The sequence below is a fragment of the Rhinolophus hipposideros genome, assembly GCF_964194185.1.
Source record: "Rhinolophus hipposideros genome assembly, chromosome: 26".
NCBI lineage: Eukaryota > Metazoa > Chordata > Mammalia > Chiroptera > Rhinolophidae > Rhinolophus > Rhinolophus hipposideros.
In genome coordinates this window covers 21,680,225-21,707,325 of record NC_138072.1, presented here as the reverse complement: position 1 = coordinate 21,707,325, position 27,101 = coordinate 21,680,225, and the positions used below count along the sequence as shown (strand labels likewise).

General features: G+C 40.5%; 2 protein-coding genes across 11 annotated transcripts in view; both read left to right on the top strand.

The window, feature by feature from the left end:
• ACTN2 (actinin alpha 2) overlaps nucleotides 1–4,338 on the top strand; it is a 63,601-nt gene extending 59,263 nt beyond the window's left edge. For all 5 annotated transcript variants that reach the window (XM_081039036.1, XM_081039038.1, XM_081039035.1 and 2 more), the window contains one exon: nucleotides 768–4,338. In XM_081039036.1, the coding sequence (XP_080895162.1) occupies nucleotides 768–926 (159 nt within the window). In that variant the 3' untranslated portion in view covers nucleotides 927–4,338. The remainder of the gene's footprint in view (nucleotides 1–767) is intronic.
• Nucleotides 4,339–8,874: 4,536 nt separating this feature from the next.
• The window catches only part of MTR (5-methyltetrahydrofolate-homocysteine methyltransferase), an 84,795-nt gene continuing 66,568 nt past the window's right edge, over nucleotides 8,875–27,101 (top strand). For 2 of the 6 annotated variants that reach the window (XR_013992617.1, XM_081038872.1), the window contains exons 1-8: nucleotides 8,885–9,134; nucleotides 12,493–12,704; nucleotides 14,251–14,340; nucleotides 16,828–16,897; nucleotides 18,627–18,719; nucleotides 20,147–20,253; nucleotides 24,727–24,786; nucleotides 25,509–25,603. Coding sequence is in view for 4 of the 6 variants with exons in the window: in XM_081038872.1 (XP_080894998.1) it covers nucleotides 9,101–9,134; nucleotides 12,493–12,704; nucleotides 14,251–14,340; nucleotides 16,828–16,897; nucleotides 18,627–18,719; nucleotides 20,147–20,253; nucleotides 24,727–24,786; nucleotides 25,509–25,603 (761 nt within the window). In the remaining 2 variants the exon portion in view is untranslated. Of the gene's footprint in view, nucleotides 9,135–11,898; nucleotides 12,012–12,492; nucleotides 12,705–14,250; nucleotides 14,341–16,827; nucleotides 16,898–18,626; nucleotides 18,720–20,146; nucleotides 20,254–22,186; nucleotides 22,333–23,506; nucleotides 23,519–24,726; nucleotides 24,787–25,508; nucleotides 25,604–27,101 lie in introns of those variants that run through there. The other 4 variants (XM_081038870.1, XM_081038871.1, XM_081038873.1 and 1 more) reach the window with 4 other exon arrangements.

Sequence of the window (27,101 nt, the reverse complement as noted above, 5' to 3'; positions counted from 1 at the left end):
TACCTGAAAGCATCAGGCAAAATAAACTATCATAAAAACAGTCATGTTTATTTTAAAATCCTTTATCATGGAGCTGAGGTGGAAGGCATAGCCCATCCGACATAGGAATTAATAAGCCATGGCTCATCTAACCCTCCCCCCACCCCATTACAAATTACAGCATGATAGTTGCCATTCATTTATTTTGACACTTACCAGCCAGTCCTATTTCCTGTTGGACAGGTAACATTAAAAAAAAAAAAAAAGACTCCATTTTTAAATGTTAGTTTTATTTTATTTTAGAAAGAGGTTTTCTCCAGTGGCAACGTGTTTCTAGTTTTTTAGTAAGCTGAGTAGGAAAATGACTCTATTTTCTAAAGCACATATATCACATACAGTCAAAAATGACACCGATTATGTTAAATTCAACAACCCTGTGCTCTCCTCAATGTATAATGTGAACTGACTATCCTTTTACATTTGTGCCGTGAAATTTAGATCACAGTATTTATCACTCACAGTGTGGCCCAGTTTGAGACATATTGGTGGTAGTGCTCCATCTGCCTTTAGGAAGCCTATGACATTTCCTGCTGGCCGGAAGATGGGTCATCGAGAGGATAGTTAGGAGTAAACTCAGTCTGGTGTCAGTTGTGCTATGCTCGTTAGACTCCCTGCCTTTAATCCCTTTGTAAAATTAAACAAATGCCAGCCATGTGTAAGTAGCAACATGTTTGTTGCAGGGCTTTCTGCGATTGGTTTACAAACACCCGTGTGTCTGTCTCTTGCAGCCCTACATATTGGCTGATGAGCTGCGCCGGGAGCTGCCCCCAGACCAGGCGCAATACTGCATCCGGAGAATGCCAGCCTACTCGGGCCCCGGCGCTGTGCAGGGCGCCCTGGATTATACCGCCTTCTCCTCCGCGCTCTACGGGGAGAGCGACCTGTGAGCTCGGCTCTGTAACTGCTGATCCCATCCGAATGCAATAAAAGCTGGTCACAGTTTGTTTCTTGGAGACTTTGACAAGCTTTATTAAGTTAGGGGAGAGGAAAATCTTTTTTTTTTTTTTTTTGCAGTTCAGTAATTGCCAGCAATATAACATGGCTGGAATTCAGTTTCTGTGGTATATGACATAGTGTGCTTCATCAATAGGTTTCTTCATTTCTGAAGTTTTAGCCAAATGCTATGAAATATCAGGAGTTTTTGTTTGCTTCTTTGATAAAACAGAGCAAATTACTTGAATAATATAAAACTATAAAACTATAAAACTAGGGACAGAAGAAAAGTACAAAATGGGAAATTCCAAAATACCCAAGATTCAAGACCAGGAAAAAAAAAATTGGTGAATGTTTGATATTTTTAAAAAATATTCTTCATATCTTATATGCTTATGTGATTTATCCCTAGGGGAATATATTTGCGATATTGTGTTTTACTTTCTTGCTTATCCAAAGATTAGCGATATTTAAGTATAAATGGTACTATTGTCTCTTTAGTTGAATTTAATGTTGTGAGATGGAACTTCCAGGGAATAGACACAGACCACCTTACACATCTTTAGCACTTCCCAATTTTTAAATAGGGATTATAGTCAGCTCTTCATTGTTTAGGACTGTGCGGTCCAGTTAGTGGGTTTCAATGCCTTATTCCTCCTCTAAAGTAGAGACCTCAGGAAACACGGAAGTTAGCCATATTGCCAGAGAGGAAGAGGTAATCACCAGGTAAATGAGTTTTTTAGGATTATGTATTGATTCCCGGTTGCTCTGCCTTTCCCAGAGCAGATTAGTACAGGTTCTCAAGGGTGACCATAGATAAGTGCTCTGTTTTTAAATAAACAGGTGCCCGTAGTAATAGTTCATAACAGGAAACAAGACAGAAAACAGCACCCTTATCACTGCCCAGGCCCAACTTCTTTCTGCCTTTGGTTTCTGATCTGGTCAGGAGTTAATAGGGAAGGACTCATTCTCAGCTGCAGCAGAGGTAAGTCCTTGCATTGCTGAACCTTTCGTTTTGTGCAGTAGGAATTACTAGATGTTTTGCCAGCGCTCGGCATGTGGTCACCACTGTGATTGGATGCTGATCCTCACCATCTCTGAGTCTGGCTCTGTGCACACCTGAAGCCCTGTTACAGGGCACATCACACATGCTCCCAGCATCGCCTGACCTTTTGACTGTTCATTCATTCTTCTGCTTGTGCTGTCCTATGTTGTAACTCCTCCCTATGTTTTTCAATTTTGACAGCTTGTAGAAAATAAAGCAGGAATTCTGTTTATATCGGAGTCCTTAATGATCAGGAAGTGGATTATAAACAAATAAAAACAGTTGCAAACAGCAATCCAAGTGTTACTAGAAAAGTAGTAATGTGCCTGTTACCTACAATCTGTTTTCTCAGACTTTTATAGATTTCCACCAACAGCTAGAAATGTGGTATTTTCCATTATAATTGTCTGGTAACTTCATACTTTTACTACATTGGCCCATTTAGAACCTTCAACCTTTTTATATTTCACTTAATTTGCTTCATTTTAGTAAGTAGTTGATAGTTTGCAAATTGCTGAAATAATCTGAGTCCTTGAGTTAATGCCACACACTTTGGATGATGTTTAGAGGAAATCTGACTCCTTATTTTATTTCAAGCAAGTGCTATATTCCAGCTCTAAACATTAGGGAAAAACTGGGAAATTGTTCTGCCTTTGGGGCTACTAGAGGGATTTATGGTGATTTAGCATGGGTATAGGTAACTCATCTACCTAAAATTTTAACTTCTTTACAATATTCAGGCAAGAGAATGGATCGGTTCTATCTGCTAATAAGTGAAGAAAGGAGATAAACTTTGAAAAACCCTTAATAAACATGTTTATACTATCATTTTAGAAGTTATTTTTATTTCTGAAGCTGAATTATCAATTAAACTTAATTTGTAAAAGAAAAAGAATTCATGCTTTTTATTATTTCAAAGAATAACTAGTTTCTTTGGTTAACCACAACTTCCTCACTTAAAATTTTATCATATTTAAAAACTCTCATTTGGGTTAGTATTTGCCTTTCCTTATTGGAAATTCAGAGCTGGCTTGTTGGGTAGAGGGTGAATTTGGGATGAAGAATTAAATTTGACTGATGAATGGACTAGGAAAGTAGGTGGATTGGGAAGGAATTTTTGTGTGGGAGATCACCCCAGAATCTGCAGTAAGTATTTAAAAAAAAAAATGTGTGCATACCCAACCCTAATGCGAGTTTCAGGCTGTGAAGATCTGGGTTAAGACCTGGACTTTTGTATTTGTTTAAAGCTCTATGGAGGATCCTAGTAACGTTCACTCGGAAACCACTGGATTAGAGATAAAGAAAAGGGTCATTAGTAATCAAAAAGTGTAAAAGTATTAGAGGCGCTCTTTACTGGACAGGTTAGTAGGACAATATGAATGGTCAGGCAAATCCCAGCACCACCTGGTGGGTGACAGAAATGCCTGGCAATGACATGGTCTTAGATGAGCACATTCAGGTTGGTGGTTCTTCCCTGCTGTGTCCTTGATTCCTGTAGATTCATGAAATAAGAAGTTGGGCAACGCTTTCTGCAGCCTTGATGTAAAAGGCAACAAATTTAAATGACACAGAGTCAGAAATTTGTATTTTAAAGAGAAGTTGCTAGTTGTTACCAGGCTGACTAATTCACCCCCAGTTTCCCAGGATTATTTGACAAGAAGGCATTTGAGTGTGCCCAACTGTGTCCATGAGCTTTCTTATATACCCAGGAGCTGACTCAGTGACTATACTGTCCTACCTGAGGCATTTTCATGTTTCAGTAGAGAAGGAGACAGTATTTTTTCCCCCTTTTGGATTAATTAATTTATAAGTCAATATTTAAGCAACTGACAGACCATCATTCTTCTTAAGCTGTGAGCTGGAGGTGGTTGTAATTTGTCGGTGAGAAGCCCTAACCAAGGATTCCCCAGGGCCTTAAATTCTTTCCCATGTTATCTGCTCAGCAGGATGGACTTCCCACTGGAAAACAGGTAGAAGAAATGGTTGGGGGTGTACCAAGCCACACCTGCAAATTCTTGTGCACGGCTGGGAGCTTCCAGGAAACCACAGTGGCAGATGTATGGATAAAATTGTGTTTTTACAAGGCCAGGTACTAGAGATTCAAAAAAATTCTCTATAAATATTAGTTATAGAGGGAAAAAAGACACGTTGAATACTCAGCAAGCACAATAAAGTGTTATTATGGTCAGCATTTAATCATATTATTTTCAAATTACCTAGGTGACCAATGGCTAAAACCAAGAACGGCAGCCCTCATCAAAACTACCTCCCCTTTTGGGGATGACATGATTCTTTAAATAGAAAACTCTAAAGACTCCACCAAAAAAATATTAGAAACAATAAACAAATTTAGTTGCAGGTTGTAAAATCAATGTACAAAAATCCATTGTGTTCCTATATATTAACAATGAAATTTCAGAAAAAGAAATGAAAAATATAATTCCTTTTCCAATTGCAACTAAAAGAATAAAATATCTAGGAATAAACTTAACAAAGGATGTGAAGGACCTATATACTGAAAACTACAACACATTATTAAAAAAATGGAAAAAGATACAAAAAAATGAAAATATTCTGTGTCCCTGGGTTAGAAGAATCAACATAGTTAAAATGGCCATATTACCCAAAGTAATATACAGATTTAATGCAATCCTCATAAAAATACCAATGGCATTTTTTTAAAAGAAGTAGAACAAAAAAATCAGATTTGTATGGAATGACAAAATTCCCTGAATAGCGAAAGCAATCCTAAGAAAAAAGAACAAGGCTGGAGGTATCACACTCCCTGACTTCAACTTATACTACAAAGTGACAATAACAAAACAACATGGCATGACAGAAAAACAGACACACAGACCAGTGGAATACAATTGAAAACCCAGAAATAAACCCACATACATGGGCAGATAATTTCTAACAAAGGAGCCAAAAACATGTAATGGAGAAAAGAAAACCTTTGTAATAAATGATGCTGGAAAAATTGGAAAGCCACATGCAAAACAGTGAAACTAGACTGCTGTCTTCACCATATGCTAAAATTAACTCAAAACAGATCAAAGACCTAAACATAAGACCTGAAATAATAAACTGCTTAGAAGAAAGCAGGTACTAAACTTATGGACCTTGGATTCAGAGGATTTTATGAATTTGACTTCAACAGCAAGGGAAGTAAATGTTGAAATAAATGAATAGGACTATAATAAAATAAAAACCTTCTGCACATCAAAAGATACCATCAACAAAACAAAGAGGCAACCAACCAAATGGGAGAAGATATTTGCAAATAGCGCCTCCATTAAGGGGCTAATATCCGAAATATATAAAGAATTTGTACAACTCAACAACAAAAAAACAAACAATCCAATTAAAAAATGAGCAGAGGACCTGAACAGACACTTCTCCCAAGAAGACATACAATCAGCCAAGAGCTAGATAAGAGTATATAAAAAAATGCTCCACATCAGTAATCAGAGAAATGCAAATAAAACCACAATGAGATATCACCTCACCAGTTAGAATGGCTATCATCAACAAGACAAATAGTAACAAGTGTTGGAGGGGCTGTGGAGAAAAAAGAACCCTTATAAACTGTTGATGGGAATGTAAATTGTATAGCCACTATGGAAAACAGTACAGAGGTTGCTCAAAAACTTAAAAATAGAATTTCCATATGACTCAGCAATCCCTCTTCTGTATATATATCCCCCAAATCTGAAAACATTTATCTGTGAAGGTATATGCTATGTTCATTTCAGCATTATTTGTGGTGGCCAAGACATGGAAACAACCAAAGTGTCCTTCAATAGACGATTGGATAAAGAAGATGTGGTTTACATGAAGGAATACTGCTCGGCCATAAGAAAAGATGAAATACTGCCATTTGCGACAACATGGATGGATCTTGAGATTATCACTATGGTTGTTGATCTGGGTGACTCTGGGTATAAATCTTGAACTTATGGAAAAATTTGAGGAGAGGAGGTAGTGGCAAAGTCAGACATTTCCTGGGGAGAGCCAGTAGTCACCCTAACAGACCCCAGAGGTAGCAATACCTCGTTCCAGAACTTGCCCTCAGTTCATACTCTTAGGACCCTAACAGGACACAAAACAACCCAATGGGTTTGATACACAGAACCAATCCCATAGAATAATGTTTAAAGCTGGAATGACAATTTACAACTGGTGTACAATGAAAGTGTTACTGGAACTCTGACGTTTTTCCTTGAGTCTGCCTGCCTGTGATCACTGGCCCAAAGAAATGCACAAACAGGAGTTTGCAGTGTAGAAAGAAAGGAAAAAGCAAAAGAGTGACTAGCGAATTAATGTTAAATTGGCCAATTCAGAGTCAGGAAGCTCATGCCTCTAAAATCCCTACTCCCTAATGGCGTGTAGTTTACAGATTACATAGGGCACCGCCACAAGACACCATGGGTTAGGGGCTTGGGATCATGCTGTGAGCTGATTGGTTGGAGGTGAGGTATGGGTAGTAAATCATTTCTTCAGGTCTTGAGGAAAGCTCTGAGGTTTTTTCCAGAGTCCTGTCTAGTCTCATGGGAAAGCAGCAGGATGTTATTGCACCCCAGGGCTCAGGGCCTGAAACATAACTTAGGTCAAGATATTATCTTTAGCCTGCCAGAGGTCTGGACCATGTGTGCATTAGGCCCAGGCTACTGTCTGTTGCTGCCTTGCGGGTGGCGGTGGGGCGGTGGGGGGGGGGTGTTGCTGGTTATCCAGGGGAAACGCTAGGTCTCTAAGGGGCATAGAGATAGAGAGATTTCTAGAGCTAGGATTTAAAACTAAGTTTAATAAAAGTCATAAAGACCCTTGGTTTCAATAGTTGGATATTTAGGTTCACTAACCAGGGCTTCTTTGTGTGAAGACAAACCCGCTGGGATAGAAGCCCCAAACAACTAAGGGGTCGGATGAGGCCTTGCCTCTATACAATGGGTTTGTGTGGGATGAGCTTAATAAGAGTGAGGCTGAGGGTGAGGGTGAAGGCAAGGATGGAGGAGTAGGCTAGTAGATTATCAACAAAACCACAGTATTTTATCTTCTATGGAGATAGAAAAAGCACGCTTTGTCTTGGTGTTCCCACTCCATCTACATTTGTATTCGTTTCCTAGTGCTACTGTAACAAAGGACCACAAAATAGGTGGCCTAAAACAACAAAAATGTATTGTCTCGCAGTGGTAGAAACTAGAAGTCCAAAACCAAGATGGGCAGCCCTCCCTCTGAAAGCTGCTGGGGAGAATCCCTGCTCGTCTCTTCCAGCTCTGATGTTCGCTGGCCATCCTAGGCATTCCTTGGTTTGTAGGTGCATCACACCAACCTCTGCCTTCACTGTCCTGCTTTCTTCTTGTGTGTCTCTCTCCTTCTTTTGATAAGGACACCGGTCATATTGGACTAAGGTTCACTCTACTGGGTATCACTTCATCTTAGCTAATTACATCTGCAACAACCTGACTTCCAAGTGAGTTTACATTCTGAAGTACTGGGGTTAGGATTTCAACATATCGTTTGGGGGGGGGACACAATTCAATCCTTGGAAATTTAAGTTGTGTGAGTTGTGTGCTAGGAATTCACTGCTCCTTTAAACACTATATAGTCTTTTAATCTTGTTAACCTGTTTATGACTAAGAAAATACTGGATTTGGTCAGTGTTAGCCAAAAAAGTAAACTTGTGATGACTTGCTCAAAAGAGAGATTGATACACCATCCCTGAAATTACTGTTAGGACAGGGGATAGTCAATGACTAGGTGCCTGAAAGATTATTTGTCAAGAGACAAATCAACAAACTTTGTCACCTAGGTGATAATTTAAAAAGTAGCACTTAAAATCTAAGATCTTTAATTATTCGTGGTCATCCCATTTCGCCCACACTGTTGTTTCATTTTCTCCCTCCACCCCCCAAGTATGACAATCTTTGGTAAGAATGCTATACATTTTATTATTATTTTGTAGATTAAAATATTGAGATACAATTACATACACTAAAGTGAGAATGGCATGCAAATGTATGCTTTTTTTTGGACACTTAATAAACTTCATAATTTGGTCTCCATTTAGTTTTTTTCTGGGTGCATTTGCTTTTCCTCCCGCCTACTGTATTCAGCCTTACACAGCTGTCCTTTATTTACAAAATCTCACAACGGGCTGAGAAAAATCTACCCAGGGCCTTTTCTCCAGCGGGAAAGGCCTTACCTGGCACACGCTTTTCCTTTAAGACCCACCTTATTCTCCGAAGCTTCCCCCGACTCCCCTGCATCTTGCAGCTCCCTTGACACACTGCATGTGCATTTATTTATTTTTTAACCAGCTCAATTGTTCGTGTGAACGAGACTGTAAGTTCCTCTAAGCCAGCGGTGGGGGTGGACAGCTTGCCCATCTTTGCGGCGCAAAGCCTGACACACAGCGGGCGCTCATCAATAAGCGAGCGTTAACAGGCACATATGTACTTCAGTTGCCCCACCGCATTCAAGGATCTCATTTAATCCCTCCTGTAGCCCTTATAAAGTAGTAATTGCTACCACCCCATCACTTCCGGTTTACGGAGAGTGAAGACTAAGAGGGTAACTATCTCGCCCAGTGCCAGGCAATAACGGAACGTGAGTGCCGGTCTGGACATCACACCCGTGCTGGTCAGCGCCCACTACCTCCACGGTTCACACCGCCAGCGGCTACGCGGCCGCACTTCCGGGTCCGGGGCGGAGACAGCGGAACGGGGACCAGACCCGACAGAGCGTCTCCCAGAGAGCCTCGGGGCGAGCCTAAGACGATTGGCTGAGACCGACAGCCAATAGGGCGGCGACAAGCTCGCACAGACCAATTGCAGGCCGGGGTGGGACTCCGCGCGGGGGCTCGGAGGAGGCCGAAGCTGGCAGCGTGCTCAGGTGTCGGAGCTCGGGGCAGAGAGGCCCTGGCTCGGGCGCGCGCCACGTCGTTCCGCTCCTCGGGTCCTCTCTGCTGCTCCGGGCCCCCCGGGCTCCGTGGCCCGCCTGGCGCTGGCCTGCCCCGCTCTCGGCCGTCCCCTGTGGAGACTTCCCCTCCGCGCCCCGCGCCTGAGGACCAGGAGCCTCGGCTGCATGTCGCCGGCTCTGCGGGAGCGCACGCCCTCTGGTAACGCTCGGCGCGGGCCTCGGGTGTGGTGCTTGTCTGCCCGCGACACGCGGGGCCGGGTTCCCGCGGGCGGACGGGCGGCCCCTGTGGACGAGCGGAGCAGCTGAGCGCCCACGCGTGTCCCTGCCTCCGTCCCCGCCCGCACCCCGCGCTTCCTACCTGCACTCCCTACCTCCCCGCTGCGCCTCTCCCCACACGCACCCCTTCCTTCCCGGGCACTCCAGCCGCCAAATCCGCCACGCACCCCCTCTTTTCGTGCGCCCCGACCCTCAATGTCTGGGTAACAGCTTCGAGGTTTGATGGAGCCTGTTTCAGCGGGGCTCTAGGAAAGTGTTGACTGACGTAACGTTCTCGTTCCAGGGTTATTGGGCGCCTACTGCGCGCAGAGAGAGTCGGGGTGCAGAGAGTGTGTATTTTCCGTTTCAGGGTTAGGGCAGTCCTTCCGCAGACTCCAGGGGGTGTAGAGTCACTGTGTCAAAACGGATTAGCAGACACCCAGTAGGTGGGGATGGGGAGTAGAAATCTCAAGTGATTCTGATTTTGGTGGCTCCGCGCTCAACATTGAGAAAAATACTAGTTTCGTACAAGAATGGAGTATAATTTCAGCTTTACACCGAGCTGTGGGTCTCTGAGCTCATCCTGGTTATACTCTGTGCAGAAGTAACACCCATAAGAAAGGGAGCTATGGGGTAGTTCACGTGGAAACAAGAAAACCACTAATAAGGACAGAACAATAGCTGCTGTGACAGAGGCTGTTCCGCTCCAGGAGGAGGGTGGATGTTCAGTTCCTGATAACGCAGGGGGAGATGAGTCAGGTGACCTAGTGATGCTCTGGATCCCAGGGTTCTCATAAATGGAACTGGTACAGTTGTTCTGGAAGCTAGTGGTGCTGTGACTCGAAGATGATTATCGCTGTTGTTATCGAATGAGACCTATCCCTCCCGTATAGTTCTTTGACTATCTCTTGTTCAGGCCGTCCTCTCCTGGTTTAATTTGAAAAAGGAAGTACGTAATTTCCCTTTCATATGAATGTGCCAGCAGCGGGATGCCACAGCCGAACGGGGGAACTGCAAAACTATAGCTTCCTGTATTCACTGTGAAAGACGGAAGGGGGAGTCTGCTCTGTTTAGCACCTCACTAATCAGGAGTGAAGTGGACACAGTGTTCTGCATCTAATGGACTGAATACAGATGCGTCGGCTGTTTTGGTGCTTGTCGTTCTTCATGGAAGAGAAACATTTCAAAAAGAGTGCTCATCCTGCCAGGGAAAAGAAGAATTGTTGAGAATCTGGAGGGGACATGGTGATTGGAAGCCAGTGAAAGATAAACGCCGACTGGAAAAGTTTGGGGAATACCTGAGGCTAAGAACAGTGAATTCAATTTAATTTAAGCTAGCAAATCTGGGAGGAAGATCTTTCAGTTTCTCTAAAAGGGAAATCTTAGATTATCCCCTAAAGGATAAATAAACATGTGGATCATTTAGAAGCAATGGCTTTTTAAGGAACTTAGTTGCAGAGGAATTCTGTATTCAGTCCATGTGATTCTCATTCGTGTTTGCTTTATGTATTTTCTAGTCACAATCATCTTACTTTCATAGGCATAGGTTTCAAATATTTCTGTGTATTTGTATGTTTCTTTGTACTCTAATCTGTATATATGTGTATTTTTAATTTAAATAGTAAATAGTCTCATGGTAGTTAACCGTTTCTGACTTTTTCAGTCAATATTCCAGCCTCACAGTACGGCAATACCGTGGTCTATCTGGGTACCACCACATAGTATTCCACGTGACCATCCACCACATTTTACTTTGCCATGTCCCAACCTAGTCTCCGACTTGTCATTCCTTCAAACATCCTCATGTGTTCTCTGTGGGTCTGTATGAGACTTTGGGAAATATACCTAGGAGTGAGATTGCTGGGTTTCCAGCATGCTCGATTTTACTAAGTCCTGCTGGGCTGCTCTCCACAATGGCTCTGTCTATGCGTATGTTCTAACAAGCATACTTGAGGGTTCCGGTTTTCTTTGGCATTATCCTATCTTCTAATTATTACCTATCTGTTGGATGTAAATTGGTATTGTCTTGTTTTAATTCACATCATTCTGATAGCTCATGAGTTTGAGCCTCTCTTCCTATACTTGTTGGTTGTTTTCCCCTCCCTTGACTTGCATATTCTTATGTTTTACCCATTTTCCTATTTGATTTCTTATTGATTTGTAGGAGTTCCTTGTACATTGTACATGTTGGTCCCTTTTAGCTTTAGACATTGCAAAATCTTCCTCTAGTCCGTAATCTGTTTATAATTTTTGCCTGTGGTAAGTTTCATTTGACCGAAATTCTTAGTTTTTATGTAATCAAATTCACCTTTTTTTATTTTAACATTATACGTTGGGCTTTTTGAGTCTTAAGAAGTCTTTCCCTAGTCTAAGTAATGAAGATATTCTATATTTTACTTTTCCTTATTTTGTGATATGGGTTTGTCATATGTTGTAATATTTGGTGGGCCAAGTAACCTCTTTCTGCTTTTTCATAGTTAATTTAGCTCTTTCTGGACTGTTAGTCTTCCACATAAATTATAGAATAAGTTTGTCAAATTTCTTGCAAAAATCAGATATTTAGAGTTTTAAAAAACCTTTGATATCTTGCATGTATGATGACTCTTAGCAAGATCTTAGAATTCGTATTTTTGGGGGCGCAGGGTGTTTTATGATAAAACATCGTCTCATTTTATTATCAGAGTTCCTATAACAAAGGCAGAGCTGATATTTCCCTGTTTTGCATAAACACAAAGTCTTTCCAAAACTCCATAACTACATACGGGAGCTGGGACTAAACCAAGATTTCTTGGGTTTTCTCAACCTGTCATCATTAGCAGAGGTGAGTGAAACCAATGGGTGGGGGAGACTGTCAGAATTAACAATTTAAATGGAGTTTGGAATTAATGATGGTTTTCAGTGATCCATATTACATCTCCCAATTAAGGGAGCATGTGCACAGCGTTAACAGAGAGAGAGCCAGCCCCGAAGACTTGCTTCCACAGCCTGTCCTGGCCGTATGTCATTTGGTCATTGTTTTCCTCATCTCTGAAACAGGAGTAACTGCAGCCTGCTTTCCCTTCTGTTTGGTGCATCACCAGTGATTTTGTGTGCAATCTTTTATTATATTAGGCATTGTTTCAGCTTAATGAAAACATTTCTGGGCAGCGTTTTTCTAATGTTGTGGAGCGATGGGTACGTCTTTTATGAGCTCTCTTCACTCCCTATTGTGAATCATTATAAATTACTCTACACTCCCTCTCCACACATCTTTTTCCCCGGTCATTTTTTTAAAGTCAAATTTTTCACTTTCTTGAAAACAGGCATGACGAAAACCCTGCCGGATAAGATTGAAGCCATTCTACGGGAGAGGATCATGGTGCTGGATGGAGGGATGGGGACCATGATCCAGCGGTACAAGCTGAGTGAAGAGGACTTCCGAGGTCAAGAATTTAAAGGTCACGCCAAGCCACTGAAAGGCAACAATGACATTCTAAGCATAACTCAGCCCGATATCATTTACCAAATCCATAAGGTAAAATGTCCCTAGGTGCTTATGTTTTCAGTCTGTCATTCCACACGCTGTTTCATGTACTGAGGGCAGAACTCTGTTGCATCTAGCTCTGGAGGGTCCAGAAGAAAGGTGATTTGTTCAGAAAGCAGGCGTTGGACACCAAATAAAAGTCTCGTACTATGTTGAGCATTCAGGGGAAGGAGATGAGCAAGATAGGTTTTCTGCCTTTGAGGTGTTTAAACTCCAGTGAAAACCCACAAAATCCTGGACAAGTTAGGGTTTTTACATCCACTATGTTACTAAAGTCACCACAACAGCCTTGATGAAATAAAATGGAAGGAAGTTGTTATTCATTTTGTAGGTTTGGAAACAGGATCACAGAGATTAAATAACTTGCCTGATGGGACAGAGCTTTACTGACCTGAAATCCCATGGTCTTTCTTTCTGTTTTCCTGTCTCCAATAAAAATGGCTAGCCAACATAAAGAGATCAGAAGCTAGTAATTGGGTAATGCTAGACTTTTAGAACTTAAAAATAAACAGAACTAAATTGTTTTATAGGTGATGTTAGGAATTTCATAGAATTATGACTAGAAGAGATAATAAGGTGATTGAATCTATTTCCCTGGTCTGGATTCAGTTAGGACAAAGCTTATTTACCAGTTAATTAAGAAAGTTTTATGTTCTGGAGAAGGGCATTGTTGTAAGTGTTTCAGAGTCTTCTTAAGGAAAACAATTACCTAAACAAATCACTGAGTGATTAAGTGATTCATTGAGTGTGGAAGTGATCATTTTACTGAGTGGTCAAGACTGTTCTAGAGAAGATGCAGGATGGTTTCCATTTGAAGAAAAACTAAGAATGTTTTTCCTTTGGTTATAATGGGAATTGTAGGTACTGGAAAATTTGAAATTGGTCTTTGAAGAGGTTTAGTTCTGCAGACTAAGTGGTACCTCAGTTTTTCTGCTAGGCATTGAGAATATGTAGTCAAATCTCATAAAATCCCAGTGTGTTGAGATTGGGAATGTCATCATGGGGATGAATCGCTTGGGGATAGTTACAAAAATCAGTTCTTATAATGCAATTGGTGAGTCACATAACTACCATGTGGCTTTGTCATTTGTCACGTGGTGTAAGCTCCCGAGGGCAGGAATTTCTGCATGTTTTTCCCTTCTGATCACTACTGCCTAGAACAGTATCTCACACACAGTAAGTAGTCAGTATTTGCTGAAGGAATGAGTCCTCGTCCTGTGTATTAGGTGGACATCTAGACAGAGCTAGGTTCCCATGAAACAAAAATGACTGAGCCATGCCTGGCTACCAGAATTTAAGGAACTTGACTCGACTCATAACTTAGTGTGTGGACTTTGTCTGAATTCAAGCGCTGTGTTTGTTTGTAGCACGTGCCTTTCTGTGAAATCCTTGCATGTTTTGCATCTAGCCTCTAGTGCAGTGCCATGGACTTAGTAAGTGGCCAGAAGGTGCTTGGTGGCGATGATGATGAAAAGGCATGTTTATTGTTGGGGACAGGGATTCTGAAACTGAGCACCACATTACTGTCTCGTTGCAGGATTACTTGCTGGCTGGGGCGGACATCATTGAAACAAACACTTTTAGCAGCACTTATGTTGCCCAAGCTGACTATGGCCTGGAACACTTGGTAAGAATTCCATTTTCCTCACATCGAAGATGTTTGGGAGCATTTGCCACCTCGGTAGTTGCAAGTGAAGAGACCACCTGAAGCTAATGCCTGGTTCTCTGTTGCTGGTACTCAGACAGGGAAACCAGACAGGTTTGAATCTCTTCTGCTTACGAATATAGCAGCCCATTCATTTTCTGTCAGGCTTCTTTTATGGGCAAGTAATAATCAAATAAAAATGATGCGTGTTATGCAGTGACTTGATGAAGGCATAATGATTGGCTGTGTGCACAGTTTTGTGAGGCCTTTATAAGTACTGGGTAACAGATTTGATTTTCCTTTTTTAAAAAAATTGTGTCAAAATATGTATAACATAAAATTTACCATCTTAACCATTTTTAGGTTTAGTGGCATAAAGCATATTCACATTGTTATGCTAACATTACTACCATCTATGAGGTGGTATTTATCCACAGAACTCATTTTGTCTTGTAAAACTGAAACTGTCCCCATTAAACAATAACTCCCCATTCCCCTCTCCGCACAGACCCTGGCACACACCCTGCCACTTTCTGTCTCTGAATTTGACTGTTCTAGAACCTCATATAAGTGTAATCATACAGTATGTGCCCTTTTGTGACTGGCTTGTTTCACTTAACATCCTCAAGGTTTATTTATGTTGTAGCATTTGTCAGAATTTCCTTATTTTAAAGGCTGAATACTATTCCATTGTATAGATAGACCACATTTTATCCATTCCTCCATCAATGGACACTTGGGTTGCTTGTGTCCTTTGGCTATTGTGAACAGTGCTGCTGAGAACATGGGTGTACAGATATCTATTCTGTTCGAGTGCCTGCTTTCATTTTCTTTGAGTATGTACCCAGAAGTGGAAATTGCTAGATCATATGGTAATTCCATGTTTAATTTTTTGAGAAACAACTGTTTTCCATGGTGGCTGCACCATTTTATATTCCCTCCAACAGTGTACAAGGGTTCCAATTTTTCCACATTTTTGCCAACACTTGTTTTCTGTTTTTTTGTTGTTGTTGTTTTATGTTTGTTTTTTGATAGTAGCCATCTAATGGGTGTGGGGTGGCAGATTTGGTTTATTTTTAATCAACACGATGCTTCTGTATTCACATTTTATAAAATGTTAACGATGGATGATGGGAATACATGATAAATGTACTCCTATCTACCGTGGTCTCCATTTTGTGTGGAATTTTTGTAGATACTTGCCTTTGCTTTCATGTACGTAGTCCTGAGCGCTTCTACACTGATTTCTCTCATGATCTCCTGATATTGGGGTTTTATGAGAGCATGAACCTTTTGGCTCATCAAAGGAAAATGAATTTGTGTTGTAGGGTAGGAGGTGGCAAACTTTTTCTATAAAGTCCCACATAGTAAATATTTTAGGCTTTGTTGGCTACTATATACTGTTTCTGTTGCAATCACTCAGCTCTGTCATTGTAGCGCAAAAGCAGTCATAGAAACTGTGTAAACAATGGGCTTGACAGTGTTCCAATAAAACTTTATTTACAAAATAGGCAGCAGGCTAGATTTGCCCCGGGAGCCAGACTTCGATAATCCCTATTTTAGGATATTCTGGTTTCTTAATTATTAGCTATGAGGGTCCGAGGCACAGAGGGTCTCAGAATTAGATGGGATCTTGATCACAAACCCAGGACCTCCTCATCCGGCCTGTGGAAGGGCTTTAGGAGGCCTTTGAATCTCTTTAAATTGTAGGCAGTACTTTGTGTGTTTGTGCATACTTGTTTTTGTTTCCTAGTGAGAGCGTTCATTGACCTTTACCAAATTTCAAAAGGTTAATAATCTGCAAAAGTTCAGAACAATTGATTACAGCCATTGTTTGGTGAAGGAAGTCAGGGACTGCCCGGGCTGGCAGTGACGAGCTGGTCCGAGAACCCAGGCCTCCTGTCTGTGAAGCTGTGCTTTTCCCATTACTGTACTTTTTTCTCATTCTCAGAATATTTAATGCATCAGCTTATGTTCTGACATGCCAGATGTTCAGAGATTTTTTTGGCACCTAGCTCATGGTTTTGGGGAAGAACCTAAAAGCAGTTCCCAAAGACTTGCCTTTCCTGTGGCCTTCAAGGCTGGGACAGCCGGTAGGCCTTCTTGGCCATGATTTCATTCAGACCTCAAATTAAACCACTCTGCATTTCCTTTCAGAATTTAACTAGGCTTTAAAGCAGGGGTGTGCAAACTACGGCCCGTGGGCCAACTGCCACCCTCGATCCATTGTTAATTGGCCCGCAGCAAATTCCAAAAATATATTTAGTTTACTTAAATAAACCAGGTGAGGCAATACATACTTCACCTTGAGTGAGTGGCCTGGCCGTTTGTGTATTTTACCACATATGGCCCTTGGTGAAAACCGTTGAAAAAAGTTTGGACACCCCTGCTTTAGAACATCATGACTTCCTTATTTAATGTGCAGAGGAAAAGAAAGACAAACTAATGTTTACAGTTGTTATGCGTTAGGCTTACCGGATGAACAAGTGCTCTGCAGGAGTGGCCAGGAAAGCAGCCGAGGAGATAACTCTCCAGACAGGTAAGGGATGTGTTTCTCCCTTTCTTAGAGAGATGCTTCCTTTGACGTTATGTTTCCAGCGGTAATACACTGTCCACTTTGTCCTTTCATGACAGTTGGCCTACTAGCACTATTGCAGATACTGTGTTATGCTTGTTTGTAGGTTGCTTCTCTCTAATTTCAGTCAAGCATTTAGTGTCTCTGAATTGACTGTCCCCGTGGGCCTTGGGCCCAGGTTTATTCTGAGTTTACTCTGTTGGGGGTTATATCCTAACTTTGTAGCTAAGACCATGGCTTCCTTGTATATTTACAGCTGAAATCATTTTCTCCCTTTGGAAACATACCATTGGGTTATTAAGGCAACAGCTGACTGTCTTGGCCATTTTGGTTATCATTAAGATGTTTGATCTTATTCCTTTAAAGCTACCCTCATCCCTGTGACACACTTACCTCGGGAAGGAGATACTGTCTTTGGGGCATTCTCCACCTCATACCACTAATGTCCTTGAAGGCTGTGTGTAGTCCACAGAGTGTGACATTAGATTTAGCTTTACAGGAACTTGAAAAGTGTTCCCCCAAATACCTAACCTCCTGGCTGGCAGCCATGGAACACCTGGGTACCAGCTTTGAGGGAGGGAAAGGAATAGGAGTATATGGAGCACCTTAAGATTTGGAAATGTGAATTTATTGCCAACAGGAAAGATGTAAAGAAGATTGTTAGGAAGTCAGGCACAGCATACTAATGAAGACAGCAATTTATTAGGAACTCTGTTTCTGAGAGATAATGTTTGAATTCATGGGAATGTGTACACTATTATCCCAACAGAGTCACAGGTCAGAGAATGTTCAACCAGCTAAAGCAGGGGAAGATAAGGACTTTTTTCTTATTTCTACATTATTGTTCAGCTTTGGAGAAGATAAGGAATATTTTGGCCTGTAACCTGTTCACAGGCTTGGTAATCAACTAGTTGGTGGTCTTCTCCAGTTAAATTGTAATGTGTAACCAGGTTACTGAATGGGTGAAATCACCAGAGGTAATGTGCAGTGTAGACTGGGCTCCTGTCAGCATCTGTAAATGAGCACAACCTCTCAGCCTCCAAGGCTCTTGCCTGAAGGAAATGTTATTAGAGAATTATTAAAATAATTACTGAAGTAAGATTTGATCTGCTTCGTACTTTCATTTCAGGCTTTATAATGATTAATCCTGATTTAATATTTCCCCCCAGTAAAGGGCCTGCGATATAATACTGGAGGGCATTTCAAGTTGAGTGCTAGTGTAGGGGCTTTTGCAGAACCTATGTTAACTTCAGGAACTTCATGAATGAGGAGAGAGAGAATTTGTCCAACCATAGCTGTGGTGATAGAAAAGGATTACTTAGTGATAGGCTTTGAAACCAGCTCTGTGGGAATTCAGTGTTTTGGATTGGCTTTGTGATAATATGTGCACATCCCTTATATTTCATAATTTTCCAGTGGGATCTGGGACAGTCTCCATAGTCAAACGTATTTGCGGTAAAATCTATGAACCGTCCCACTAAGTGGCATGAAGACTATAAATAGCCTCTTGTTAGTTTAGGAGAGGTCAAGTTTTGTTGTCATATGAATTAAGGAAAAAATTAGGGCTTTTGTGCTTTTCATATTTCAGAGCTTTGGACAAAGGATTATACACAATGTCATAGGGAAATCTTATACCTTATTTATTCACAATAAAAACATCCAGAGATTTCACACTTGTTTTTATTTCTCAAAGGAATTAAGAGGTTTGTGGCAGGAGCCCTGGGTCCAACTAATAAGACACTCTCTGTGTCCCCGTCTGTGGAAAGACCAGATTACAGGAATATCAGTGAGTATTTATCACATATAATCATTGATCTTGGGCAAATCATTCTGTGTTTTAGTAATCTCTAAATCAAATGGGACCGATACCAGGATCTACCTCAGGGTTATTGTGACTTAATCCACATAAAGGGCTTATAGAAGTCCCTGGAATATAGCAGACTTCTAAATTAAAAGTCAGCTGTTGTTATTGTTCATATTTTATTTTGAGCTTGCTTTCAAACATACATAGTGTTGTGTTAGTGCTTCTTTTTCAGCTGTGGAAATAGAACCAATCAAAATAAAGCTTTAAACTGAGAAGTTGAGAAATATTGAATTCCAGGCCTTGGTCTTTTATAGAGTAACCAACTAGACCCCTATTTTATTTATTAGAAAGCAGTCCAAACTATATAAACATACTATCATTATAAACATTGTAAACTAGCATATGTAACAATATTTGCATTGAGATTTTATGAAAAATCTAGAAATCTAGGTCAGTTTCTTAAACATCAGACTATAAAAATCCAACAGGATTGAACTGTCAGAGCTGAACAGTAACGCTACCATGTATGGTGGTGACTTTCGTGTAGCTGACAAGGTCAGGCAGGTGTGGCTTGTGGGTTTGGGTCACAGAACTTTCCACGCAGTAATTCCACACTTCATCACCAGGGTTGCTCCTTCTGTTGCCTTTGGTCTAGACATGACAGTGAGGAGCTAACGCTTCCTTTCTCTCCTTTATAAGGTGACGCATACTTACGCAGCAAACACAAATGTGCTGTTTAGGCTTCTCTGCAGAATATCAGAGGATTTTTTCTCTCCTGGTTGGGAAGTAAAATGGGGAGAGAGATGATCTCTCAGGTGGAAATGGACGATTCAAGACATTTCTAACAATTTTTCCTAGGAGTGTTTGAACACTTTTGTGTGAAACTGAAATTGCCCTCAGGCAGTTTCCTCTCTGACAGAGTTGGTGTCAGAGGGCAGGAGCCAAATCCACAGGAGTGCAGCCTTTTAGCACAGAGAGTGAGAGGATATGACTCGTTACAGATCCAAATAGTATGACGTTTTTCTGCAGTTACTTCTCACACTCATCCCTTAGTGGATTGATTAAAATTGTCCCTAAAAAGAATGATCGGTTTTAAAGATCTTTAAGGTAAGGTGCAGGGCTCAGGACATCCTACAGCTTTCTGCTTGCTCTCTCATTCTCGGCTCACACATGGGACGTGCAGGCTACACGCAAGTGTTGAGGAGCAACTGTGTTCGCTTTACCGGTTTCACATCTGTCGCCACCATATTTCTGTATTTGGTTTCTTACAAAAGGTTGTGTTGTCCTCAAAATGACGCATTAGAAACCAGCGACAGTCAATGATCAACTTTGAGGCCTGAACTCAGCATATCTTGGCGGTTCAGAGGGTACTGATGACTGACGGCCTGGGTGTGGTTCATTTTTTGCAGCATTTGATGAGCTCGTTGAAGCATACAAAGAGCAGGCCACAGGGCTTCTGGACGGTGGGGTTGATATCTTACTCGTTGAAACTATTTTTGATACTGCCAATGCCAAGGTGAGTTAAGGGAGGAAAATGGGACAGGGCTGGGGTGGGGGTGGGGGGTGGCTGTGATGACTCTCCTAATACAGTTTGGAGACAGTAATGGCCATTAGCTAAGTTAAATGAAATTCCTCTATTGCATTTTATTCTTGACTATCTGTATTTTTTTAATTTATTTTTTTTATATTATTTATAGAATTGAGACTTTTACTCTGTCAAAGACTTTTTTTAAAAATTTATTGGGGTGACAATTGTTAGTGAAATTACATAGATTTCAGGTGTACAATTCTGTATTACATCATCTATAAATCCCATTGTGTGTTCACCACCCAGAGTCAGTTCTCCTTTCATCACCACATATTTGATCCCCCTTTCCCTCACCTTCCACCCCCTAACCCCCCATCCCCCTTATCCTCTGATAACCACTAAACTATTGTCTGTGTCTATGAGTTTTTGTTTCTCATTTGTTTGTCTTGTTCTTTTGTTGTTTTTGGTTTATATACCACATATCAGTGAAATCATACGGTTCTCTGCTTTTTCTGTCTGACTTATTTCGCTTAGCATTATACTCTCAAGATCCATCCATGTTGTCACAGATGTTCCTATATCATCTTTTCTTACCGCCGAATAGTATTCCATTGTGTATATATACCACAACTTCTTTATTCATCTATCGAAGGACATTTTGGTTGTTTCCATGTCTTGGCCACCGTAAACAAAGCTGCAACGAACATTGGAGCACACATGTCTTTATGTATAAATGTTTTCAAATTTTTTGGGTAGATACCCAGGAGAGGGATTACTGGGTCATATAGTAATTTTATTCGTAATTTTTTTGAAGTACCTCCACACTGCCTTCCATAATGGCTGCACCAGTCTGCATTCCCACCAACAGTGGATAAGGGTTCCTTTTTTCCACAGCCTCTTCAACACTTGTGACTATTTGTTTTGTTGATGACAACCTTTCTTACTGGGGTGAGGTGATATCTCAAACAATTCCCTTTGCAATTGCAGCAAAAAGAATAAAATACCTAGGAATAAACTTAACCAAGGATGTGAAGGATTTATATGCTGAAAACTATAAGACATTTTTGAAAGAAATTGAAGACAGAAAGAAATGGAAAGACAGTTCGTGCTCATGGATTGGAAGAATCAACATAGTTAAAATGGCCAAAGCAATACACAGATTTAATGCAATCCCAATCAAAATCCCAATGCCATTTTTTAAAGAAATAGAACAAAAAAAATCATTAGATTTGTTTGGAACCACAAAGACCCTGAAGAACCAAAGCAATCTTAAGAAAAAAGAACAATACTGGAGGTATCGCACTCCCTGACTTTATCTTGTACTATAGGGCTAATCAAAACAGCATGGTATTGGCAGCAAAACAGACACATAGACCAATGGAATAGAATTGAGAACCCAGAAGTAAAACCACATAAATATGGACACATAGTTTTTGACAAAGAAGCTAAAAACATACAATGGAGGAAAGACAGCCTCTTCAATAAATGGTACTGGGGGAATTGGATAGCCACGTGCAAAAGAATGAAACTGGACTGTTATCTGTCACCATGTACCAAAATGAATTCAAAATGGATCAAAGACTTAAGCAAAAGAACTGACACAATAAACTGCATAAAAGAAAACGTAGGTACTAAACTTATGGACCTTGGGTTCAAAGAGCATTTTATGAATTTGACTCCAAAAGCAATGGAAGTAAAAGCTAAAATAAACGAATGGGACTGTATGAAACTTAAAAGCTTCTGCACAGCAAAAGAAACCATCGACAAAATAAAGAGGCAACCAACTGAATGGGAGAAGATTTTTGCAAACAGTGCCTCCGATAAGGGGCTAATATCCAAAATATACAAGGAACTCATGAAGCCCAACAACAAAAAAACTAACAACCCAATTGAAAAATGGGCAGAGGATTTGAAGAGACATTTCTCCAAAGAGGACATACAAATGGCAAATAGACAAATGAAAAACTGCTCAACATCACTAATCATCAGAGAAATGCAAATAAAAACCACAATGAGATATCTTGACTATCTTTAATTGAGGCCAGTAGAATGAGAAACACTTCAAAGGTTATCTTTTTAACTTTACAAAAAATTTTTTTAAAAATTGTGACAGTATATATTTTCATGTATAACTACTATATGTGCATACATGCCGAGGTAATAAATACAAACACATGGTTCTAAATTCAAAAGTGACATACATTTATGGAGTGAAAAGTAGTATCTTTCCATCTCCTGTTCCCCGGGGCCAACTACTATTACTGTGTGGGAGTCCTGATGGGAATTTTGTGCAGATAGCAGCATGTGTGTGCTTCCATTTGTATTTCTTACATATGTACAAAGGAACATGAGTGTATGGAGTGGAAAGTAAATATCCTTGCACATATGTTGTTGCACAGTGTATCTAGAGGATAAATTTCTACAAGTGAAATTGCCCGGCCAAAGGGTTTGTGCATTGTTAATATTGATCTTTAGTGTCAAATGACCCTCCTTGGAGATGTACTCATGTAAATCCCAGTCAACAAGCAGTACTGGTTTTACCACATTCTCTTGAACACCATCTATTATTAAACCTTTTGATCTTTTCCAATCCGGTAGGTGAAAAATGCTACCTCTCTGTAGTTTTCATTTATATTTGTCTGACTATAAATGAAATCGAATATCTTTTTTTCAGTTTTACAACCATTGACATTTCCTGTTCTGTGATTTGTGTCATGTGCCTTTTTTCTATTGGAGTTTTGCTCTTTTTAATTTAGTCTTTCCCTAAGGAAATCGGGCCCTTGTCAATGATGAGTAGCAGATGTCTGCAGTTTGATGTTTGACTTTTGATTATATTTGGTGGTGATGGTGATATAGTTGTGCTGTTTTTTGTTTATGTTTTTGTTTTTTACTGTTGCAAGAAAATTATAATATGGTTTGATTTATGGATTCTGTTTTTTTTTTTTTTTTTTTTCCTGTCAGGGAGAGAATTATATTTGCAAGTGCACTTCCCATTCCAAAATAAGGAGAAAAATGGGTCTTTTTTTTTTACCCTAGTACAGTTTCATCAAACCTTTAATTGTTTAAATGTTGTGGAAATAAGACCGCAGATTCAGAATTTTTGAAACTTTTTTTTTTTAACTGAAATACATGAAGAATGAGGGGAGTGACTACCAGTCAGAAGCTGGATGACTATCCTGCCTTATTTTTAACATACCTAGAAATTGTTTTGTGCATCTCCAGTAAACAAATAATAATTTGAAAAGCAACTCAGGTATGCATTTTGAAATAAGAACAGTAGCAAACATAATAAGGAATTTATCTGAAATGAGACCCAGATAGACATTTGAGGAGTCACAGTATTGTTTAGATTAGAAATAAGGGTGGGGGTATAATAACAGGGACGAAGGCATTAAGTATATATTTTGTTAGTTCAGTTTTTAGGTTGTAGAATGTGTGACATAACATTCTTTTGATTATAAAGGGACTGGTTTCCCTCGTTATGCATCTGGAATTCATTTTGTAGTGAGAATAGGATAGAAATCTCCCTGCTTTTTTTCCTCTAAGGTTGCCTAGCTTTCCTAACACCATCTATTGAACGTTCTGTTGTTTTCCAATGATAGGAATCATGTGGACTGTCAGCCATGCATCCTAAATTTAGGATCATCTGGGTCTGATCTGTTCCAGGAACCTGTCTGCTGATGTCACAGCGCTGTCCTGTTAGTTACCATAGATAGCATTACAGTTACAGTATGTCTGAGTAACTGGTAGGCTTTTCATTTAACTCTTGCCCCCACCCCACCCCTTTTGTCTAGAACTTTCCTGGCTATTCTTTACATTTTCTTTATTTTTTGTAAGATCTTTTGGATCAATTTGTGTAGTTCTAAAAAGAGAAATTCTGATATTTTTTCCATGGAAAGAAAACCATCACAATGATGGTACACATTAATTACAGGTTACATTCTGATGTCAGCAAATAAATTATGAAAATATGCACATCTTAGAATCAAGGAATATAATGATAAAAAGAAAGAGAAGATGTGTTCCCTAGAATTTAACAAAACATGGACAGTACAAAGTAACATGAGTTCATACTCTTATTTGCAATGACACACATACTGTTGATTATATACATACCGTGACAAATGAGGGTGTGGAAGGCAGAGACATTCTTATTTATCTATTTTTAATTTTGATTGAGAGAAGGAAGAAAGAGTAGCTCTTCAGCTCCTCCTCAGAGGAAATATTAGTTCACAGGTGAACTTTTAGCATTTGTTTTGTTTTAGTGTGTACAGTGTGATACTTGAGACAGGGCTGCTGGGTTGTGCATTGTAGGAGGATATATTTCTTCTCCCTAGAGACCACGATGTGTATCTTATCCGAAGAGGTCTTAGAAAGTCCAGCATTCTCATCAGCTGTTTAGACTGACCTTGGCCACAGTCTCTCAGAAAAAAAGATGTCTTTCTTTTGTTTCCCTGACAGGCAGCCTTGTTTGCACTCCAAAACCTTTTTGAAGAGAAATATGCTCCCCGGCCTATCTTTGTAAGTTCTAAAATATTTATTTTTGTTTTTTATTAACATTGTCATTTTGGTGGTAGGGTGTTTGTTTTCTTTGCGTAATAGAACCATTGATAGTAACTTTTGGTAACCACCGACTTTCACTTCTCTGTTCACCACCGTCCTACCACCCCCTCTACACCAGAAATAGTCTTACCTCTGGGAATGTGAAGAAAATGAATCTAGAAGTGGTCGGTAGAAGGCACAGTGGCCAGAAGGAAGCCAGAGGCATAGGGAGCCGCTCTCCTTAGGGCCCAGGGCTGGCGGCCTTGCATGATGACTGAGTACCTGGCCCTGAAGACGCCAGACTCCCAGTCTATTAACTCAATAGACCCATGCAGAGTCCTCAGATTGCTTGGCGAGCATAGACTGGAATCAAAACAAGGGCTTTTAGACGAATCTGCTGTTGAACAGCGGGAGGCGAGGCTAACCTGACGTTCTGTGGGAACATCTTCTTCAGTGGGACTGGGTGTGTGATTCTGAAGCTGTTTTGGTCACTGCTTTTGCCTCAGTGGCTCTCCCTTGTTCCATGGCTCACCAACTGCCCCACCCCACTTGGCATTTGTCTGTTCTGACCACTGTACAAAGAGCTGCTTTGAGTTAGTTCCACAGCGCTCTTCCCAGTAAAAGAACGTTTTGTTTTGTCTTGGGGACTAAACGCTTAATTCAAGTCTACATTGTTGACTGAGTTTCCTTTGCTAATTCAGATTTCAGGGACAATTGTCGATAAAAGTGGGCGGACGCTTTCTGGACAGACAGGAGAGGCGTTTGTCATCAGTGTGTCCCACGCAGACCCACTCTGGTGAGTGGCTATCCCGTCCTCGACCTCATCCCTTTTGGGGATCTTCTCTGATGGCCACTGAATGTGACCTGGAAGGAGGCTGCTTCTGCTTATTTCCACGGCCCCACCTGCATGGGATTGGCTTTCCTGGAAGTACATTCAGACTGTTCCCTAAAGGCAGCGGAAGACCGCTGCCTAAGGGGGTCAATTTGGGGGACTGGGAGGGAGAGCTGTCATGCCTCTGGGGACAGCCACGTGGTTGCTTTGTTATCTGTAAATGTCCCCCTTATAGCTTAAGACTGTGCTTGTTGGTTTGGTAACAGTGCTTTAAAACTATTATCAGCACTTATATTTGCAGCGTTTTTTCACTCCTTATTTATGGAGCAACCAGAAGCAGTCTAGCTTGGAGTAAGATGGGAATTCTAAAGCTCAGATATTTATCTTGTCAATTAACATGGCTTTTCTATTTTAAAATATCTCTATTTTTTTCTTATCAAAATGGTTGAAATCACTTACTATGAGTGAAATAGAAGCTCCAAGGGCATGTACTATTTTTCTCCTCTGCCTTCTCCATAAATGTACTACTTATTCCCTCTGCCTGGAAGCTGTGCCTGCCCCCAACCCCCTTATACAGCCGCACTCTGCTGGCTCCTTGTTAGCCTTGAGGACTCATCTCCAGCATCCTCTTCAGGGAACCTGGCCTCTCTCACCATCCCAGGTTGATGCTTCTCTCAGAGCACTCTGTTTACTATTATTGTAGCCTTTGCCATAAAAATAATAGTAATAGACATTTACGGAGCGTTTGCTGTCTGCCAGGGTCGGTTCTAAGTGCTTTATGAGAGTTGTTTCTTTTAATTTTGGCAACAACATCTTGGGGTAGGGTAGGTACTGCTGTTCACTCCTTCATTTCAGTGAGAAGGGAATGGAGACTTAGAGGTTGTAACTTGCTCGAGATCAAGTAAATAGTGGTTCAAGGAACAGGGCATGCTCTTACCAGCATTTTATCAGCTATGTGATGTTCTTATTTTCATATTTTAATGTTTCTAATTTCAGGGCGGGTGTTACAGTTGATTTAATGAGGTAGTATGATTTCCAAAAAGCTGCTGTAATATAGAATAATGGTTACACTAGTGATTGGGCCTGAGAATTAAGAAAATAACTGTATTGAACTGGGTTGTGATTGGCTCCTTAATAGCTTTTGGGCTTTTTAGAGCAATCTTAGTCGTGTGTATTTCTCTAGTGCTTAATAGAGTCCTTGGTACATAGTAGGGATGCAGTAAATGTTTAACAAAAACTAAAGGTAGGAAATTGTAGGGATATCTGAAAAACTATATCTAATTCATTAAAAAACATTTTTTGTCTTCCCTTAAACATTTTGAGCATTCCTCCTTTCATTTTTTTTCTCTCTTCCCCACCACATTGTACTTAGGAATCCTAGTAAAAGAAAAAAAGTAAAACAGAAAATAGAAAAGATGCCATAGTCCAGTAGCTTCATAGTTAATACCTGATTAACTGATGG